The sequence below is a fragment of the Mytilus trossulus genome, chromosome 2 (genome assembly GCF_036588685.1).
Source record: "Mytilus trossulus isolate FHL-02 chromosome 2, PNRI_Mtr1.1.1.hap1, whole genome shotgun sequence".
Classification (NCBI taxonomy): Eukaryota; Metazoa; Mollusca; class Bivalvia; order Mytilida; family Mytilidae; genus Mytilus; species Mytilus trossulus.
The window spans coordinates 93,122,899-93,146,045 of record NC_086374.1 but is presented as its reverse complement, the minus strand read 5'-3'; the positions used below and the strand labels follow the sequence as shown (position 1 = coordinate 93,146,045).

The following is a 23,147-nucleotide window of genomic DNA, read 5'->3' as shown; positions in this document are numbered from 1 at the left end:
AGCCTCAAAATAATTGAGAAACAAGTCGGCAAGAAGAGAGGCATACTTGGTTCCCATTGGAATGCTGACAGTTTGTTAAAATCACGTCCTCCAAACGTATCAAATATGTTGTCAATCAAGACATTGTAACCTTAAGGCACAACACATTTAACTAATTGAGCAGTCCAAACTACGTTCATGATCAGATCACTCATTTACATATTCTTATATACTTTCTAGTAGTTGTGTTGTAAATGTATGTTGGATAGGAACCAATCACTGATTACGAGAAATGCAAAAAAATACACAGTCAAAGTTTACTGTAGTTTTCAAAAGGATGAACGGATGATGAAGCTGACCAGAGGTAAATCAGAAGACAGGTAATTAATTATAATATAAATATAATATGATATGATTATTTTTAATCTTAACGTCGGATTAGGTAAAATAAGGTACTTACAATGGAATCATTGATTTATGGGTGAAAAATAGTGACTTGTGGTTGTTTTGATAAATGATGAACTTTGTTCTTGTAAAACCTGTATTTTAGCATCGTATGGTAATGAAATATTTAAAAGTCAATTCAGTCTATGATTGAAATTGGTCATCAACCTTTCTTTTTTTCGGTGACTGTTTTTTTTTCAATTGTTGTCACCCATGATGTCAATTGTGTTAAGAACCTATAATTAGTATAAAGAACTTTAAAAGCTTAAATGTTTATCAAATTAAAAATATATATATAAAAACTAACACGGAAGAAAAATAAATATCGTTCAGTCTACTTCTATTAAAATTTTCTAAATTTGTGTCACCCATGCCGACAGTAAATCGAGCAAAGTTCAAAGAAATATTATACGCAAAACACATTTTTAGTAATTATGCGTTTAAAATAGCATTATCCTGTTTAATCCATGTAAAGACACAGACAGAAGAAAACCGAATGGTTTTCAATCAAAGTATACTTTGTTTATTGAGTTATTTCGATCACCTGAGAGAATATTAGATTGATTATAGCTACTAATCTCCAGTTTATTATGTTATGTGGAGGTTAAGGTTTCTGAAGATTCTGATTGGCTAGAAACAAATATCATGCTGATATCTATAGAAGTATATACTATTTTAATTACCAATTGTCACATAGGGTTTTCCGAAACAACTGACAGTTGATCGTTACATTGTTATACACATAATAGCAAAGTTTCATATTGAACCGAGTTTTCTTGGACATCATCTTACAATGAGGGTAAGTCTTTATTTAGATCAATTAAAATATTAGTATATTTGAGATTTAACTATAAATTGCCTAGCACTGTAATTTTATCACATTATTTAGAATGTTTATATTAAACTATTTGCAATGCAATAAAAAGTAAATGCAATATATCGCAAAACAAGCTATCTCCTGTGACTAAGCGTGCATCTATAAATCCGGGTGAAATCGGACTTAGAAAAGAAACTTTTGCAGCTCATTTTACATGTTGAACATGCATGAGCCTTGGACAGAAGAATTCAAATTTTGGTTAAAGGTCAACATTACTTATAATATTGGTGGTTAAAGTTTGCAATGTCCATTGGCCAATATTACATGATAAAAAGGACGAAGCTGTGTCTAAATTATATATGCACATTGAAATATATGCAATTATCTATAGCCTAACATTTTTCCCATCCACAGAAGAACAGAATAAACTATCATTCAAAATAAACTAAATTGTCGTTACCATCAATGGTTTCACTACCATTTAGTAGATACACCCAAGCTAGTGGAAGTCCTTGAAATGTTTCACCAGCACATTAGCCAGTACTCAAAAGCTGGCATAAAACAATACGTAAATTGATTCATTGACATTTTTTGTTATACAATTTTGGATATCATGGTATATTCACGAATGCGTCTCCCGAAAGATAACTCTGATTATTTTCCCAAATTCTTATTTTTTAGTCCTTTGTGGTTTTATCAGCTTTTGAAAGTTTGCATTACATTTTGTATTTCAATATTCTGTCCTCAAGTATCACTAAAAGTACATAAATTATCAAAATGTGTAAATTATGCAGTAAAAGAGGGACGAAATATACCTGAGGGACAGCCAAACTCATAAATCGAAAATAAACTGACAACACCATGGATAAATATGAAAAAGACAAACAGACGAACAATAGTACACATGACACAACATAGAAAACTAAAGAATAAACAACACGAACCCCACCAAAAACTAGTGGTGATCTCAGGTGCTCCGGAAGGGTGAGCAGATCCTGCTCCACATGCGGCACCCGTCGTGTTGCTTATGTGATAACAGATCCGGAAAATAGTCTAACACGGTAGATAACATTCATGAAAGGGAAGGGGATTCTAGTTACGACGTAAGGAACATATCAAATATCATTTGTGGAACGGTTATTCCATAACGGTCAACCAACTCGTGATGGCGTCCGTAAAGTTTACGAAGTGATTATTTCAGCTTTACCATTTGGAACTCTTTGTTTAATAACTTCCTTGTGAGCAGCAGTGTATATTATGGAGTAACATTGGTAACAGTTTATATTGAGTACAGACGAATCTCGCATCTTCTAACTTTGAAGATTGATTTAGTGCCTTTTTATTGAATGTTTGCCGTCACATTATATGCATCATGCACTTATCATGTTATGCATATGATCCTACATTGATACATGTATGGGGTGTTTTGCAGCACTGTCTTACGTTTTGTCATTTTTGTTTATTATGGGAAAACATTTTATGCAATAATGGGTAGATACCAAACATAATAGGACAGACGCTGTTATTATTGTTTTTCAGCTTAAGTTTGTAGTTTATGTTAACACGTACCTACGGCGGAAAGGTTCAAGCGTTTAATATTATTTTATAACTTTTGTCAGATGTTTTTTTCCTTTCATTACGATGTGCAGTGTCCATTTAAAACAGGAAAACCAATGTTTCTAATCTTTATAAAAATGAGAATCTAGAAACACTTATTAACCAAATCAACAAACGACATATATGTGCTGTAACTGTATTCATATCCTTTGTTCCTGGATAAATGTTGTATCATAAACTAGAGTAAAAGTTTCCAGCAATGGTGAAATTGTGTTTTTGACAATAAAAATGCTCGCAAAACATTTTGTCTGATGATTAATAAATCATCTAAATTTAATAATCAAATTCTCACTACATTAGATTTTTTTCCAAAAAAAAAACACCAAAAGAAGATAACAAATGATTCAAGCTTTGAGAAAATTTGATTGTTTTTATTCTATGTGTTTAAGTCATTGAAAACTCATCTTTTAGTATAAAACAAACTGACAAAGCCTAGGCAAATAACCAAAGGCGACGAAAAAAAACAAGGTCAGCAAAACTTTCCATAAAAAAGTCTTCAAAATCAACAACTAAATAACTTTGTTTTTACATTTATGTCAAATTAACTATGCTATGTCGAAGCAATTTTCAATCTCATCTTTAAGGTGTTATAAGATATGATAATGTTTAAATAAATGTCTTATTTATTCATGAAAAAGGAAAGCCAAAGATACAAAATGACCATTCATACCCATTAGTAAAAACAATTGACAATGCAGTGACAAAAAATCTACCGTGCGAAAACCTTAAAAAAAACCTAGAAATAATGATATACAAAATATCAAATTGAAAACCAAAGACTTGCTTATCTTAAATATAATAATACTTTTTCTTCTTGGTGTTTTATCATTGTAATTTTATCATGACTGAATGTATTACCAATAAGAGCAATTCAAATGTATAACTAAAAGAGGCAGAATTTATAAGTATTTAATAAACAATCATAAGTAAATACAAACGATGATATCATTGCAAAAACACAATAGAAAAAAGGAAAAGACAAGCAAAAGTCAACAGGAACATCACCAAAAATCAGGAGTGATATTGGGTACTCTGAAAGATCCTTGTTTACATGTGGCACCAATCGTTTTACTCATTGCAAGTACACATTCAGGGAAAAGTCCAATTCAATGATGTAACGAATGTAAAAAAGACAACATATGAACGATTCGAGCATGTCCCAAAACGTTATGGACGCCATTTCGAGTTTGTTGACCATTTTGAAATGTCTGTGTCACAGATGACGAAGGATATATCACAATTGTTGTAACTGCATCCCGTCGTCTTTCCTTGAATGTGACTTATCACCAGGTGTGTATTTACATACGTCACATGACGGTTGTCACATGTGTAGCAGGATCTGCTTACCGGTCTGGAGCACATGAGGTCATCCTTTGCAGTTGTTCGTATTGCCTTGTCTAAATTTTCTATGTTGTGTTTTGAATACTTTTGTTTCAATGGTGTTGTCGTCAGTTTATTTTGGTAGTAAAAGTTTGAATATCCCTTTGGTATCGTTTGTCTATCTTTTTAATTTGATTGTTTGTATTATACGGAAAATAAATGTTTAGGTAAGGACAGTTTAACACACATATTGGAAAGATCAGATTTGATTTGTAGACTTAAACATCTTACGGAAGGCGATAAATAATTGTAGTCCAAAATAAGTTATTAATCAAATTAGCTGACTGCTTATACTACGGCTAATCCCATATATCTTAATTTGTAGGGTGTTTCACGGATGTTCGTTTCAAATGATCTTTTTTTCTAACGACATGGACAGAATATCTAGTCGCGGAATAGACTTGTAACATGTTTTATCTACCTTGGTAATTGATTATACGAGACATTTGTTCAATTTGCATAGTGTATTATTAGAGATTTAGTAAATTAGTTTGGTCAACAGGGTGAAAGAGCTCTGTAATGAGATTGAAATGGTATCGAGTTGAACATTTAATGTTTTAAAATTAGGACTATTTATTACATGCTATCAGTTTGATAAGAGCATGGATATAGTACCATTCAGAAGACATATGAGTATTGAAGGTCTTACAAAGCAGGTTATTTTCAAACTGTTGTGGTATTATATGCTTTTATGATGATTTAACATATAATTTTTATAAAATTTATATTAAATAAGCGATAATAAGTAAAATCCTATAATATAACAAAAAGAAAAAAAGATTTTAAAAACAATCAATCTATTAGATTAGAGCATGTTAATGGTAAAAACGACAGACAACAGAAGGCCACCAATATATCTTAAACACAGCGAAAATCCACCATCCAGAGTGCCAGAAGAGGGCATTAAAGAATGTATAATAGTCATTGAAACTAAACAATCATGTGACCATTTTTAAAAAAAATCCAAATACTATTGCTAATTTGAAGAGGCGCTGTAACGTGAGCAACTGTGTTTGCGCGATATTTAACGTTAACTTTGACAAGTAAAAAACTATATCAACAGACACTACAAAAACAGACCCGACATCACTACCAAATTCGTTAAACAATACTGACATAAAAGACTTAATATAATCTTATTTTGGTGATTGTACTTTATGAAGAGTTAAAAAAATCCGTTCAAACATGTATGCAAAGGTTATAAAGGTCATAGCTTGACTTTCATGAATGTGACCTACCGAATTAGACTATTTACCGGATATTTTATCACATAAGCAACACGACGGTGCCACATGTGGAGCAGGATCTGCTTACCCTCGGGAGCACATGAGAACACCCTTAGTTTTTGTTGGGGTTTGTGTTGTTTATTTTTAGTTTTATATGTTGTGTCATGTGTACTATTGTTTGTCTGTTTGTCTTTTTCATTTTTAGCCATGGCGTTGTCAGTTATATTTTCGATTTTTGAGTTTGACTGTCCCTCTGGTATCTTTCGTTCCTCTTTTAAAACTGTGTTGATTCCCTAACCACATCGACAATCCTTATCTCCTGATAAAGGTCAGATAAATTGTGATCTGTTAAGTATTTTATGTGCCAACTTTGAATGTGAACTCTTGTGTTAGTAGGTGATGTTTTTATTCTCAAAGTGTACTCCTGTGTTAGTAGGTGACATATATCATAAACACTCGACACTTAACCTTTAATATATAATTATTAAACACTAAAAGTCATAATCAAAGACTATTGGAAAAATATTACATCAAAAAGCTCATTAAATTTTACTAAAACTGTAAGATTCTAATTTTCTTTGAGATTTTGTGTTCTAAATGAATGAACACAACATCAAATTAGTTTTTAATCAGCTTGAATCAATCTCTAAAAAGGATAGTGTCCCAAAGGTTTTATACAAAAATATGTTCTCAATTGATTCTTCTATAGCGACGCTCTATAATCAAAATTAATTCTATGTTATGGAAATTTATGTTTACCTTGATTTATAATAAATCTTAAATAAAATCGATATGAAGACAGAGACGCCAAAAGATATTGGTCAATAGTCGACTTTAGAATGTATTGTCTTTCATTTTTGCTAATATGTTTGGTCTATATGGATTTGGTGCTTCTTTGCTACATATTTTTATGTTTATGTTAGTGATTAAGATTATAACACAATGTTGACTGCTATATTTTTGACATCGTTACCTAGTATGTTTTTTTGTTCACGCATCGTTGTCAAGATAATTGAATTAGAAGCGACTGCCATACAAGTGAGAAGTTTAGCTAACTATAAAATCTCGTTCAATCCACCTTTTCTACATTAGAAAATACCTGTACCAAGTCAGGAATATGGAAGTTGTTATCCATTCGTTTTATGTGTTTAAGCTTCTGATTTTACCATTTGATATTATATGTATCATCAAGCGGATACTATCGAAATCATAGATAACCTTAGGTGTATATGGAAAAACCTTTCAGAGTTTTGGATTATCAGTATTTATCAAGTTGGTACTTTAATTTGCTTTTTGATAGTTTAATTGGAGCGTTTTTCCGAGTCCTTTGAATCTGTCTTTTCGCGTATATTAACAGAATTAGGCATGGTACCTAATATGAGTTTTTAAAGATATAACAATATTTGCCAATACTTATGCAACAACGCTAAAGTGTGTTGGTGTATACTGTTCAGGATTTCAATGTATAACATATATAATGCATAGAAATATTTAACACGGAAAATAAAAGAAAGTTAAATAAATTACCAAGAAGAATATAGTGATAAAATTAGCTTAAAGTAAAGACGAAAGAAATTCAAATACTTCAATGACCTGTAATTGCTCTTATCTTTTTCATTTTTTTTTTATAGAACTTTTAAGTTTTCTAATTAACACTTATTTTATATCTTCTTATTTTCTTAGTATGACTTTTAAAAAAGTCTTGTCTATTCGTTTTTCTTTCCTTTCTTTATTTATCATTCATGTTTGGAGGGGTAACTTTGGTGCAATGATTTTTTTTGTATTTCTCTTTAAAAACTCGTATTTTAATCAAACTTTTAGATTGATAACATATGTCAAATTCTTATTAAACATGCATCGTTTATCATTTCATGCATGCATTTAAAATTTGTCAGTTATTACAATTACCGCTTAAGTCATTTTTAATTACCTTATAAATTCATAAATGGACGTTCAGAAATTAAGGCTGTCAAATAGCAAGGAAACCTTATATAAGGGACTGTCAAAAATAATTGACAACATTAAATAACAGAGATCAAATTGCCTAAAATAACCGAAAGCTTCTACGTTTCCGGAAAAAGAATAATCAGATTAAGTGGAAATGGTTCCGTGCAGCCATAATTGGTTCTAAGACAGCTCCCAGATCATGTGACTGTCTAATTTGTCTTATGTTGTGTTTGAAGACATTAATGTAATGTTCAGATTTGTTACTCAATCTTCGGTTTAATAATATTTCATATGTCTTCTCCATGTTCGCTCAAATTGACATAAAATCCATAGTGTTGAGTTATTTTCCGGATTAATGTAAGAATCTGTGGAAGAAGGTAAGTCCCTTGAGACTTGTTGGTAAAGTGTTTTTATTTAGTCTTGAAATTGTTTATCGACATTGTAACTAAAATTTACACATAGTTCAAATGTTTGATTGGTGTGTTTTGAGGAGAGATTTATATAAGACAAATCAACTTCCTAGTCAAACAATATTGATAACGTAAAGTTATGGCAGGCTTTGGGATTTCCTGGGGGAAATTTTAACAGTGGCGGATCCAGAAAAAAATTTGGGGGTGGTCCCAAATGAATATTGAATGGTATGAAAAAGGTTAAAAAATATCTTCGACGTTATGGAAGATCATGAATTTGGACAACACCATGCGATGCACATATTCCTAGGTAAAGGAATTCAAAGACATGTAAAACTGATTTTTATTTAAGACTCTATACAATATCTTGCAATCTAAAATTGCACAACATACAACTGTCATCTGAATAAGGCAAGCTGTAAGAAAGGTTTAGCTTAAATGTTCCGAATCGGTAAAAATAGTTTTACGTAAAATTGTTCAAATTTACTAATTTAACAAACTTAAGAGTCGTTTATCAGGTCATTCAACATCATGCTTCGCGGGGTTTCCTTGCAAAGTTATCTATAATTTGTTTTATGTTTAGTTCCAAACTGTAGTGCACATGCATCAACGCAAGTCCGTTTAAACGCGATTGTCCCATAGTTGTTCTCAGGTAGGGTTTTAGAAGTGATAACTCACTGTTGGATCACTCACATCATCTCGTCACCCGGGCCCATGGTAGCTATGATTTTTAAGATAACAGAAATAATTGGAAAGTCGGTTTTGCAATATTCTTTCAGAGCACCGGCTACAGTTTCTGGTTTTGAAAGCATTGGCTCGCAAGTCTTTTGCCACAAACGCAGTTCGGAAGGCATTGTAGATGGACTCGGCAAATCAGTATGGTAAAAGTCTACAAAATGTTTAATTTCATCAAATGTTGCGCTTTGTACAAATGCCGCTACCAACTTCAGTGCTTGAATTGCTGTTGATGTTGGGGGGAAAGGGGGGAGGGGCTCAAAGAGATAGATAAACAAATTTAAATTAATTCATTCATAATGATTGTTTTTTTTCAAAATGTACATAAATGAAATTTAAATCCGAGACTCCGTTAGTTGGAGAATCATGCAATTATATATGGAAAGTTCACTTAAAAATACAAAAATAATTTGTATATACCTTTCAAAATAAGAAGTCAACCTCTTCATATTGACGAGCTGTTTTGACAATTTAATTACATGTATACAGGTGAAACGCATTGATCCGTATTCTATCATTGTGACACCTCAAGGTATCCAGGTAATCCATAACCAATTAGTGCGATGAAAGGATTAATCTTAAGTGTTAATTTGTTAATTGGCTAGGTATTGAAAAAATAGACACTTAAAAAAAAATTGAGGTTCGTCATGGGGGTGGTCCGGTGCGCCGTGGGACCACCCCCTGGATCCGCCAGTGGAAAATAAAAATATCTACATTTGTATTGCTTACGTTTATTTACAAATTTCAAAAAACGGCGTCAGTAATCATGTATTATTTCTCCTTCAAGAACGAAAATTAATATTTTGCCTTTCCCATGGTGGAAGGAAGTTCGAGCCACTATCTATTTATGGCATTGGGCGATTAGAAAACAGAAAAATAAAGCTTTTCCCGTCAAAGGCAAAAATTCTTGCTTTAATAGGGAACAACCATTTGCCTGTGCGGGATTAATAAATACACAACCGCGTCACAAGAATTGAGTCGTGCAATCCGACACCAGAGGTTAACATGTGTGACCCTACCAATATTTTCTTGTTATGGCCCGCAACGAAGTTGTCGGTGCCATATAGTTTTACCCTTGTCCGAAATATCGAAATTCCGTAATTCCGCATCAAACCATTATACGGACTTTTTTTCTTAACACCTTCAGATATTGGGCAGATTTTTAATATGTGAGTTAACCATGATGAGTTACAGTTCAAGTTTAAGTTTCGTTCCGTTCCGCTAATTTTTGCTGAAACTACTGGCTTTGGACTTTGATAAATTGTTGAAAATCACAGTTATACGAACTTATTTCTAAATGCTTTCAGATATTGAGCTGATTTTTGGTATGTGAGTTAACCATGATGAATTACAGATCAAGTTTAAGTTTTGCTCCGCTTCGCTAATTTTTGCCGAAATTACGGGATTTGGATATTGATACATTGTTGAAAATCACAGTTATACGGACTTTTTTATGGCCCCGCAACAAAATTCTCGGTGCCATATAGTTTTACCCGTGTCCGTAATTCCGAAATTGCGTAATTCCTTCATTCCGTCATTCCGCAACAAACCATGATACGGAGTTTTTTCTAAACAACTAGAAACTACAGATATTGGGCTGATTTTAGGTATGTGAGTTAACCATGATGACACAGATCAAGTTTAAGTTTTGTTCCCACTTCGCTTATTATTGCCAAAATTAAAGGCATTGGACTTTGATACATTGTTGAAAATCACAGTTATACGCAGGTGTTTTCTAGACGACTACAGATATTGGGCTGATTTTTTTGTATGTGAGTTAACCATGATGAGTTACAGAGCAGGTGTTAGTTTCGTTCGGCCCCGTAAATTTTTGTCGAAATTACAGGCTTTGGACTTTGATTATTATTTTGTTGAAAATCACAGTTATACTGAGTTTTTTTTCTAAATGCCTTCAGATATTGGGCTGATTTTTGGTATGTGAGTAAACCATGATGAGTTACAGATCAAGTTATAAATTTGATCTGCTATGCTAACTTTTGAAAAAATACGGGCTTTGGACTTTGATAATTTATTGAAAATCACAGTTATACGTTCTTTTTACTATACGCCTCCAGATTTTCTCCTGATTTTTTTTGATATGTGAGACAACCATTATGTTTGTGTCCATATTTGTTATTGGAATTTCAGATTTTTCAACCTTTTCGGACGGGGCCATTCGTGTCGCTTTGACACATCTAGTTTTCTACAATGACAACCGAAATCCCCTCTTTTCATCCATGTCGACCCATATTGCAGTACTAACATAGTACTAACATAGTATACATACTAAATAGGTTATTGTAGAAAGGTGTCTCATTGGCATGGCAATCATATTAAATATAATGTAATAAAGTTGTAGAGCAATTTTTATCGTTAAGCGATTACCAAATATTTCCTAATGCTGTTTGTTTGTTTCACCTGGGGTTTCCGTCTTTTCCCGGGTTTTCCGACGGAAATCAGGTAATTGATTCGCGTTTGTACAAGTACGGCAGGTGAGTGGAGCTGTAATGTCCTTGACCAATATTTGATATTTTGTTATGCCCGTGTCACACTGTCCCGATTTTTATATACGATGGACACCCGAATGCGAAAATTGTAAGTTCGTACGAAGTTGGTCCCGATCTCGTTGAAATACCAAAAAGTGACCGAAGCAAGTACGATGAATAACGAAGTCTATACGATGGTGCCGAAATCATATACGACAGCAAAAGATGGACATACGAAGGTTAACCGAAGACGGTTATTTAAGCTTCATAACTCAACCGAAGCCTACACGATGGATCACGAAGGCTACACGATGGATTACGAAGGCTACACGTTTGATTACGATGATGGCGCGATGGCCATAAGATGTATAAAAGACGTCGTGTACAGCTTACGATAAGTATACAAAATATCTAAAACTGCGTTCTACCTGTTTTGAACTTTTTTATGATACGAACAGAATTTCGACAACATATCGTTTCTGTACAAGTCTGCCATGCATGGCGGGAAATCGATCTTTTTGTCTTATTCTTATAAAAGTTAGTTTAACATACCCTCGCCTACTACATGTAAGTTGCGTGTAGATAAAATTGTTATGGACACTCTAGAACCAAAATGTTTAAAACTTTGTATGGTATTTTTCGTTAAAGTTGAAAGGTCAAGGTCACAGTAGCAGTCGTTATACAAGGCAATACCACCCTTGTTGACACTCTCAAACCAATATGCTTCAAAAGATTTTAACCACATTTGGTATATAGTTCCTCCTTGTAATGATCTGACATTTTTTACGTTCAGGGTCAAAGGTCAAGGTCATGCAGATGGACTTGTTTTTTTCTCCTTAAAATAGCATAATACACAGGAAATTGGTTGCTCAATTTTTTACCTGCTTATTCTAAAGACAATATTAAAGGTATTTCCAGTTACTGAATCTTTTGTTTGATTTCTAAAAGAATAGTTTATGTATCAAAGATGCATATTAAATTTACCATTTTCTGCATGTGTCATATACAAATATAGTGTTCATATTTGTCCCCAATATGTTACATACGAGGGGATGACAACGCTCGGCATTGCCTTGTTTGAACTGTTAAATGAGTGCACTAGTCTGAATAATCACCCATAATTATGCCCATGTTTACTGATCTATCTTAAATGTAAGGTAATGGATTCGTTGATCCCTTTTATTTAAAAAGAGTTCTTTCCAGGAGAATATCATAACAATATATAAAAAAGGAAAGAAGTGGGGAAAGCAACAAATGCGGCAAAATATGACATATAGAAAACAAAATGGTTATGGAGTAAACGTTCGTGTGACAACAACTCAGACGATACATAAAAAATAAGAATAATGAAGAAAAAGTTAGTTTCCCTATATACGTGAATATGCAGTGTGAGTGTTTGAGGCGCGTTTATGATTTTCATTATGTTACTTGATATGAAAAATTGACAAAAAAGAATATTTTGATTGTAAAAGTAAATCCTGAGCCTGTAATAGCTGCTCTTGTTCTATTTGAATTATTAGAAACAACGCTGTCGCCTTTCTTGTTCCGATAGAATCATATGATATGAGCTCCATGTTTTGTGAACGTCTTTCTTAACTGTCGTATTAGACTGACCAGTGCATATCGCGACTGGCACTTTAAATTATTTTAGCGCGAAAATTAACTTACATTTAGCTGAATTTATTGCCGTCGTAGTTCCATCTTTTCGCCTTCGTACTTTAATTCGATGGCAACACGACGGGATTACGAGGTCTTCACGAAGTCGTGTTTCCATCGTAAGACCTTCTGGTAGCTCCGTGTTTCATTCGTGTAGACATCGTAATGTCAAAACTGCCCGATTGAAACGATGGAAACACGAATGCAATACGATGTGCAAAGATGCATTCCCGGTGACATTACGATGGTGAGGATGGTGATACGAACTCAATACGAACCCTCAACATCGGACGCACCTTCGATGATTTTTTAACATGTTAAAAAATTTAGAACCCTTCCCGAAGTTGTCCCCGAAGTCTAGAAACAGTGGCCGATTGTTCTACGATGGTTAAAGATTGCATTACGAATAGCCCGATCTGGATACGATCAGTCCCGATTTTGGAAATTTCCCTAATCGTGATGACATCGGCGTAAAAATCGGGACAGTGTGACGCGGGCATTAAGCTTGGGTCACACATTCACGATTTTTACTACCGTTCTTGACAGGATCATTCCCGATTAAAATTTATTAAAAGTCTGATCAAGATCCTGTTAATCGTGGATGGAAATCAAACTTAAATTAAAATTTGATCACGACAACAATCAGATAGTGTTCAGGAAGCACCGATATTCAACCGTTTCTAAGCGAATAAGTCCCGATAATCACGTTCTGAATCCGCTTCTAATCCGATTTGTATTTTTCGCCAGGTAAAATTCGACCAAGTCTGTCACGACTGCGTCCCGACTCTACCGAATGTAATCCGACTGAGATCAGACAGTGACCAGACAGTGAACCGACACTGACGGTAGTTATTTGTTCGAAAACTGTCGTCATATTCGGGATGATCAGGTACTGTCGGAACGTAATCCTATCACGATCCGCTCTATCGCATTGCAAACGGCTTTGTCTGGTCTCAGTCGTATTGTATTCTGTAGTTGTCGGGACTCTGACTTGGGTATCATTGACGAATTTCGTATTAATAACGGGACTGTTTCGGAACGATTTCGGCAAAAAACGGTTCGCAATCGACAAGATCTGGATGCAATCTGGACTCAATCGGCAGAAAAACAGCTATGAAAAATTACTCGGGATCATTCCCGTTCCACAGGACACCGTCCAGAATACGCAAGACATTGTTCGGAATTTGATCCGATACAGCAGAATCTGTCACGACATAGCCACGATTGTAATCCGATTAGACAAAATCGGCTGAGTTGCCCCGAATGTTACGGGACGCACCTAATTGTCGAAATGCTTTGCCGAACTATTTGGACCCTTCCCGATCCGTAGGAATCTGTTACGAACTAAAACGAATGCGTTCAGACAATGATAGGACATTCCAGATAATTGAGGATACCAATCCGACTTTTTCACTTTTCATATCGTATTGCTGTCTGATCTCAAACGGGAGTAATAATCGGCAATGTGTGAACCCCGTATTACTGGTGACAAAATGGAGTTCAAATTAAATTTTGACGATTTTTACTGTTGCCATCTAGGAGTCCGGTCATTTACGTTTAATTGTTTAAACAATCCTTTTTCAATATTTTGTTACTGATGACAAAATAGTCGACTTGTCAAATTAAATGTTTGCGATATTGACCCTTGGCTTTCCAGTTTTAAGGTCTTTGTTTGATAGAAAAAGATATAAAATGAAAAAAAGCATTTCGTTTTACATTTAAAGGAAATGCTTTTACTTATAATTTTTCTTATCTACGTTTTTTTGCCGTTGTAAATCGATTTTATCATGTATACTGTATATGGGTGTAATATCTTCACGTGAAGCTCCTCATCTATTGTTACATCTTAATGTTGTTGGTTTTTTTTGTGTTTTTGAAGAACAAATAATCTCTAATTTGTTACCTGTTAAATTTATTCACCTTCGCCCAATTGTCTTTACAATTCGTGACGATTTCGAGCATGACAAACGCTATATACATGGCATGGCTAACCTGTAGTATTCATTTGTTCACCTTTGACAAAAGATTAGAAAGTCTTTAATGCCAAAACTATGAAGACAAATCGCATTAGTTGCCATGTCAACGAAAACAACATTTAACTTTAAAGAAGGATTTATTTCTTTATGAATCATTTAAGAATTCCCGATTTAAAACGTTGTCATCATATATGCATTACATTTCCCAGAGGAGAAAGTTGAGAAAATTTGCTACATTCGTAAAAATGAAATTAAATCAAATCTTCATGATGTCAAATAAGTATGAATTTCTAGATCGATTATTCATTGAAATTATGTCTACCATCAATGTTGCCTTTGTTTATTCCATTATGTCATCTTATATTAAAGTTGCTAGTATGTAATGTGAAGATAAAATTAGTCAAATAAGTGACCAATAATTTTGTTACCTGTCTTATTTTTATATTCTGCCTCGGCTTTATCTTCTTAAATGTCGAAGGTCATTCTTTCCATCCCTGCCAAGGTCAAACATATTTTTGAACATATACTGCCTGTCTTACATCATATACAGTTTGGAGAAAGAACAAAAAATTCTTGTCTGTACGCAGTAAGAACAATAAATGTCCCAGCGGACTGAATCTTAACATAGTACGGTCAAAGACCGAATACACTTTTAATTTCGCATTTAATGTATGTTGCTGGACATTACGCAGGCATATTAACAAAGCATAAACAAACAAAGTAAGAAATCCACGAGAATGAATCGCCGCTTGACGTGTAAAATGTTCTATGAAAATAAATTGGTTTACATTTATTGTTTTTTAGTTTCTTTGTTTATATAAAAATAAGCAAATGTGGTATGACTGCATACAAGAAAACTATTCATTTAAGTTCAAATGACGAATATCAAGCAAATTTAGGTCACAGCGCAACCTTCAAGAACGGGAAAAACCATATCGTAAATGCTCCTATGAAAGGCCTTCCGTGCTTCGTGAATATATTATGCATTCAAACGAGAAATATAACGACTTGCATGATAAATAATTTATAACAATTATACATTTACGAAAAAAAACATGACAGATTAGAACAACGACAACAACTGAACTACAGACTCCATCGTTGTGACCGACACTGCTTGTGTCAAAAAGTCTAAGAAATACATAACAGTTTTAAAATTTCAACAGTTTAAAATAGTTAAGTTGATCCAACACTTTTTCGTTAAATAATATATGTTTTACGGCCTTTAAATTAATTATTTATTTGAAGTGTTGCCTGGAAATTATATTGTATTGTTTTCTATTTGTGAACTTTACAGGGTGTTTTTGACGAACCAAGACGACCATTGAATAGGCAATGTACACAGGACCTTGATCACCTAGTATGCCAGTTAACCACACCCACACTGAAACTAACCCGACAATCGGAATCTTTAGATATTCCACGTGATCCCCCAGAAAGAGATTTAACACCATCCCCAACTGCATTATCTATAGATATGAAAGACAAATGTTTAATTTCACCTGCGAAAGATAAAAAGGAGGCAAAAAAGAATTGGAAAAGAAGAATATTAGAACGGAACAAAAATCAGGGGAAAAATGGTTCAGTAAGATTTGAAGATTCAATTGACTTATCTTTCGACCAATTGCAAACACCGGAAATGACGGAATTTTCATTTGAAAGCACGTCATCAAGATCGCCATCAAGTTTAAGAAATTCTCAGGTATCATTTGTCTGCGAATCTTCTCTAGACGCTTCCGACATTGATTCATCGTCTGAAACTAGAATGTTCAGCGCACAAAAGATTGACGACGCTTCAGACCATGATGAACAGTCCGATGTATTCTTCTCAGCAAAGAAAGATAAAGAATCTAAAAGACAAAAGCTAAAACGAATAATCACCCGACCTTTACGGCGGAGTCAAAGTGCATGCTGTGAAAATGAAATCCCATCACATGCATTATTTTTAGATACCAAAAACGGCAAATCAAAAGACACGGTAGGTGTACTAATTCAAGTGGCAAAAGACTTGTTCTACTTCATTTTGAAATCTGTATTTTTTTCAAATTTACCGTACATGTTTTCTTCAAGTTTTGATAGTCTAAACTAATTTATATGATCAAATAATAAAATCAAAACAGTCGTAATTCGGTTAAATATTTTTTTTTATATCTATACTATAAAATGAGAAGACCTCATTTTGGGTGTAACTTCTCTTCTTTCCACGATAAATTAATCATCATGCCTCTGTGTCCTATGGTAATAGTGCATAATCGCATTTATCATCCATTCATATGATTAATCAGATTGAGTTATTTTGGGTGAAAAACGAGAAAAAAGACGTCCGGATATGTTTCCGTCATTGGGCGAAATTTTAAGTCAGATTATACTTCCGGTTTGCGTTTTTCTGTATACTTTGAACATACATTAATACTACGAATACAGTGTATTTTCTGTCTCATATCCGTCAATGGACCAAATTTAAGTCAGATTAAACATCCGGTTTGCGTTTTTCTTTTTACTTTGAAAAAAATACATACACTACGAATAAAGTGTATTTTCTGTCTGATATCATTTTCAAGTTTACTATCCACGGCAATCACAGGTTTTTTTTAATAGAGAGGGTCTGATTAATATATCAATTACCGCTGTGGCAATCACAGGGTTTATTTAATAGAGAGGGTCTGAATAATATATCAATGACCGCTGTGTATCAATTATTAAACTGAGAATTGACTGTAAAAAGAAAATACACTTTCGGGACGTCTGGAACGGGTATTTTTAAGATCGAAAAATTCAGGATTGACCATTTCGGGATCCGGGATTTCTTTTTTCGAATTTCGGGATGTCGAGATATTTAATTTGTATGATAAATTCAGAACCTCGGGATTTCTTTTTTTATGCCCGGGATATTGCAGTGGCGGATCCATAAATTATCATACGTAGGGGCCCGTTGACTGCCTAAGAGGTGTCCGCTCCGGTCATGCTTCTGTGATTCCCTATATAAGCAACCAATTATTTTCAAGAAAAGGGGGGCCCTAAATCCGCCTCTGCCCCGACCCCCCTTTAATTAATGAATGTTCATAATATACAGATGAGCGCTAAAACTATTCATGTGTCATTAAAATTAAAAGTGAACAAACAAAAAAAAAGATTTTTTTTGTGTGGAAAAAGGAGGAGCCGGGCTAGAAAAACAATTATCCTGTCCCAAATTACCTATGACTTTTGATACCTTTTCTGAAATCTCAAGTCACTAAATGTTTTACAAAAAAAAGAAGATGTGGTATGAATTCCAAAGAGAGAGCTCTCCACAAGAGACCAAAACGACACCGAAATTAATATTTAAAAGTCACCTTACGGCCTACTGCATCGTCTGATATTTATATATAAAAGGCCCCGAAATGACAATGTAAAACAATTGAAATGAGAAAACTAACAGCCTTATTTACGTACAAAAAAATGAACGAAAAACAAATATCACTGAACCACTGAATTACAGGCTCCTGATTGGAATGTGCATAATACATGTAAACTAAATGTATGTTTATAATGAGTAGAAAACAAAAAAGGGGAATTTTGGAAATAAAGGAGGAGGGTTAAAAAAACATTTTCCTGTCCCCAAGTACCTATGACTTTTGATACTTTTCCTTAAATTCTCTAGTCATTAAATCTTTTACAAAATTTACATCCTTTCAAATACGCTCTGAATGCCGCGATTTCGCGGGTGTGTTCTAGTTGTATTGATATCAGGATACACATTGTGACAATTAACCTCGGACAACTATAAAATATTAAACTTGATTTGTTTTTATTGAAGATGGAAAATCGTGCTTTGGACTTATTCCTATATCAGAAGCTTTTCGGTAGCCATGATGACGACGAAAAAGCAAGACGGTTTCACAAGACCTGTTCAGCCGAGTCAGCATTAGCAGAAAGCTATCAAGCAAAATCCAAATCTAGTAATTTGTAAGTATTCAAACGAGATCCATTTCTTTTGCGACAACACGGTACTATTAAAAATTTTGAATACATTGTACCTACAAGGTATACTCTGTAAAAAAGAAATACAATGTCCGTACACTGGTTTCGTTTAATGGCTTACTTTTCGAAAATATCTATTAACGGTTCTGATTGAAGCAGTTATTGCAACTATTACATGTAATGTTAAATTGTCATAGTCCTCATGTCGCACATACCTTATGAAATTGGGTCGATGGGTTGTACAAGATTCTCCGGTGCACAAAACATCCAATTTTTTTGAAAATGCCAGTTATGACTCAAGGAGTCAGTGGTGCATAACGATTTGCACATACATGTAATTTATATATAGCTACATATATCAAGGCAAGCATGTGTATGTTATATATTCTAATTTGATAATATGTAACATGTATTAATATTACAGGGCAAAGAATGTGAAGAAGAAATTTCAATTTCTGCGAAGACAAAACACTGATTCTGTTGTGGATCACGAGAGCTCCTTTCCCTTCTGTAACACAACGACTTATGACCAAGCATTGCAGTGGAGCAAATCGTTAGAAGATCTTCTACGGGACAAAAGTAAGAGGAATCTATTCCCTTACGACCTTCAGGTCTTAAATGATATTTACCTAATATATACCTCATGTTAAAACTATTCTAATTAGAAACTAAGTACAACCTTATACAGAAAATAGAAAAAAAAGGAGAGAAACGATACCAAAGGGATAATCAAACACTTAAGTAGAAAATGGACTGACAACGCAGTGACAAAAAACGAAAAACGACCCATTGATAAACAACATTATTCAAATCACAAAATAGAATACTTCAGACTGAGTAACACTAAAGCAACCAAAAACGTGGAATTACCACATTAATTAGGAGTAAAGTAAAAATAGATTATTGCACATCTGTTTGTGTCTATATTGATGTTTCATTTACGTTGTACTTATTCGAATTAATTTATTGACATTTCAGAGTATTTTTTGTGTCATATGTAAAACCACTTTTTTGCATTGTAAAATTTGAAAAGAATATTACACAGCTGTTTGTGTCTTAATGGTGTTTCATTAATTATGTTTTGCTAATTTTGTTCGATGTTTTCTATATTGTCATCTTTCTTTTTGTGTTTTCACATACGTTTGATCATCTCCAATATTTACTCCACTTCTTTTATATCGAACTAATATTTTTCATTCTGTTAATATTTGATCTTTCAACTTCTTTCAGATGGTGTTGAGTTGTTTCTATTGTTTCTTCGGTCCGAGTTTAGCGAGGAGAATTTAGAGTTTTGGATTTCCTGTGAAGAATTTCGAACATGTAACGAATCTAGTATGCCAGTAATGGCTCAAAAGATTTATCAGGAATTTGTTATCTCGAAGGCACCGAAAGAGGTAAATAAAAATAACACTTTTATTTTTTTGCTTCCGAATTGGGTTTCTGGATTATGTAGTTATCACCAAACGGGACAAAAAAAATAGCCAATTTCATCTAAAGTGAAAAAGATTAAATCTTTATTTTGTTGGGATTGATTTCCAACTGCCGCAAGGAATTGGAACATTAGTATTTTTCAATGATTTCTTAATTAACCAAATGGGAATGTTATAGATTTGTTTTCCCGAGGGTATCACAAGCCTAGTAGTCAGCACTTTTTGTGCCGACATGAATTATCATTAATATGGTTATATTTATAAATTAACTGTTTCGAAAATGTTTAATCTTTTGAAATACTAAGGTTATTTCTACGTCAGGCATAGATAATCTTAGCTGTATTTGGCAAAACCTTTAGGAATTTTGGTCCTCAATGCTCTTCAACTTCTTACTTTATTTGGCCTTTTTAACTTTTCTGCATTAGAGCGTCACTGGTGAGTCTTTTGTAGACGAAACGCACGTCTGGCGTATATACAAAGTTTAGTCCTGGTATCTATGATGAGTTTATTTGTTATTATAACTCTTAATCATGTCAGATTTCATGTCAGTGCCGACTGACTGACACATGAATTGATGATACCCTTTTGAAACTAAAAGACCATTTGTATCGGTATCAACCCAGTTGATTATGACATAAACATTGTATAATACAAATGTATTTGGTTCTGTGTCAGGAACGCACCAACATAAAACTTTGAAGAACCTTGAAATATAGGTATATGTTTGACCAAAAGGGAACACATATTAATTTCTTAATACATCTAAGGTCAACTTTACCTAAAGTAAAATAATACTTTGAAAATGTTATACGTCCAAAGCGCTTTTTTTGCATTTACCACTATCATACAAATAATTCTAATAATGTTATTGCACATGGTGGCAGTTAGAAAGATACACAAACTTTTAACTGAACGTTATCACAGATTTCAATTTTCAGATTCAGTACAAAAAGGGGGACGAAAGATACCAAAGGGACAATCAAACTCATAGTTCTAAAACAAACTGACAAAGCCATAGCTAAAAATGAAAAAGACAAACAAAAACAATAGTACACATGACACAATAAAGAAAACTAAAGAATAAACAACACGAACTCCATACAAATTAGTATGGAAAATACTAATTCTTTTTTCGGCACTGTGTGACATTTTGACAAGAGGCCGGGGATATCTATGTTATATGTATATCTTAGCAAAATAGAGTAAAGCGTCTTTATGTTTTATGTTCGAATGGTTTTTTTATTGACATATACCAATCACTATAACTTTGCTGTACATCGTTTCATTTTTCTCTCTGCTGTGACCAAAGTTTGACCATGTTTTATCTTGAATTGCTGCTATCGTGCAGACTTAAAGTGAAGGTTTTAATAATTCGTAAATTTGTTTGCTCAATTTATGATTTTATAGGTAAATTTAGACGCTGACACCAGGACAGAAACCATTGAAAATTTAGAAAAACTTTCCCGTGATACATTTGATGCTCCACAACATAAAATTCAAGCTCTGATGGCAAAAGATTCATATCCCCGATTTTTAGAGTCCGATCTTTACCAGTATCTGATGGAAAATGTTTCCAAAGCTTGATGTTCAGACAATAGGTAACAAAACCTCTTCCAGTGTTCCATTGAAGGAAATACATGTTGTGTTAGAACATCTAATTTTTCTCGTGTTCGTCAGTATTTCCCTTTTGAAAATAATGATTTTATGATAAATAATGGAAATAACATCTACACTATGTCTAAAGTAAGTAATATTATATGATTATTTAATTAGCTTAGTACTCTCATTAAATTTGAAAAGTTGACAATGTAATAATATATTGAAAGACTAATTATGAGTCAGCTATATTTTAAATATTTGATAATACCAATGACATATTCATACTTTGTCTATATTAAAAAGTCTTCATAAAAAAACCGATATATAGTTTACACGTAAATGAAATAAAAAAGACCGAAGCTATTAATTTACCTTCAACGGAAACTTTCGATCCTAAATATTTGAAAGTCAGGTTTGGGTAAAGGTAGGAGTTTATAAAAAGTTGTATCAGCAATTCAACATATGGACGCCACTGGCGCCACAACAAGTATGTCTTGGCTTTTTTCTTAGAGAACGCCATGATTGCCTTATGTTAACGATCAGCATTATATACAGTGCTCACAACATTGTATGTAGTGCTCACAACATTATATGCAGTGCTCACACCATTATATGCAGTGCTCACAACAGTATATGCAGTTCTCAAAACATTATACAGTGCTCACAACGTTATATGAAGTGTTCACAACATTATACGCAGTGGTCCAAACATCATATACAGTGGTCACAACATTACATAAAGTGGTCACAACATTATATGAAGTGGTCACAATAGTATATGAAGTGGTCACAACATTATACGTTTTTTGTTGGTAAAGGTGATGATCAATGATGGTGATGATGATTGATGTATGTGATGGTGGTGGTTCATTCGGTAAACTTCGGGATTTTTTTTGGAAATTACCGAATGCAGGCATAATTGATAGTGCCCCGCAAGCAAATTGAAACAGTTGTTGATGTCATGTTATCAAGGCAATTCGATTGAAAACTATATCAGAAAAAAAAAATAACGCCTGCTATTGTCTGCAATTGGACAGATATAATTTTATTAATTAATTGTAAGTTCATTCTGAGGAAAAGATGAAACTAAGAGTTGAATGAATGAACTAGTTCTGTTCGTCTTAAGAAATACCCATGGCATACTATAAGTTAAATAATGAAAATTTTAGTTAATGAAATATCGAGTTCATTTCCTACTGAAAAACTTTAAGAAGGTGCCACTTATAGTCAGTACTCAGTTTTAAAAAAAACTGAGTCATCATTGGCATCTTTTTTCAGAGTTTTGAATTTTTACATGAATAAGTGTCTAACAGATATGGAAAATGCAGTTTATATCATTTCATTGTAGGTGCACAACTTTTGGGAATTTTGGATCCTCAATGCTCTTCAACTTTGTACTTGTTTGGCTTTATAAATATTTTGATTTGAGCGTCACTGATGAGTCTTATGTAGACGAAACGCGCGTCTGGCGTACTAAATTATAAT

At 33.5% G+C, this 23,147-nt stretch overlaps 1 protein-coding gene across 1 annotated transcript; it reads left to right on the top strand.

Moving 5' to 3' along the window:
- Nucleotides 1-1,132: 1,132 nt before the first annotated feature.
- Nucleotides 1,133-21,647, top strand: LOC134706099 (uncharacterized). Its single transcript, XM_063564808.1, has 6 exons — nucleotides 1,133-1,222; nucleotides 15,971-16,651; nucleotides 18,470-18,618; nucleotides 19,058-19,212; nucleotides 19,864-20,027; nucleotides 21,471-21,647. Exons 1-6 carry the CDS (start codon nucleotides 1,217-1,219, stop codon nucleotides 21,645-21,647), a joined length of 1,332 nt encoding a protein of 443 aa, XP_063420878.1. The 5' UTR covers nucleotides 1,133-1,216.
- Nucleotides 21,648-23,147: the final 1,500 nt, after the last annotated feature.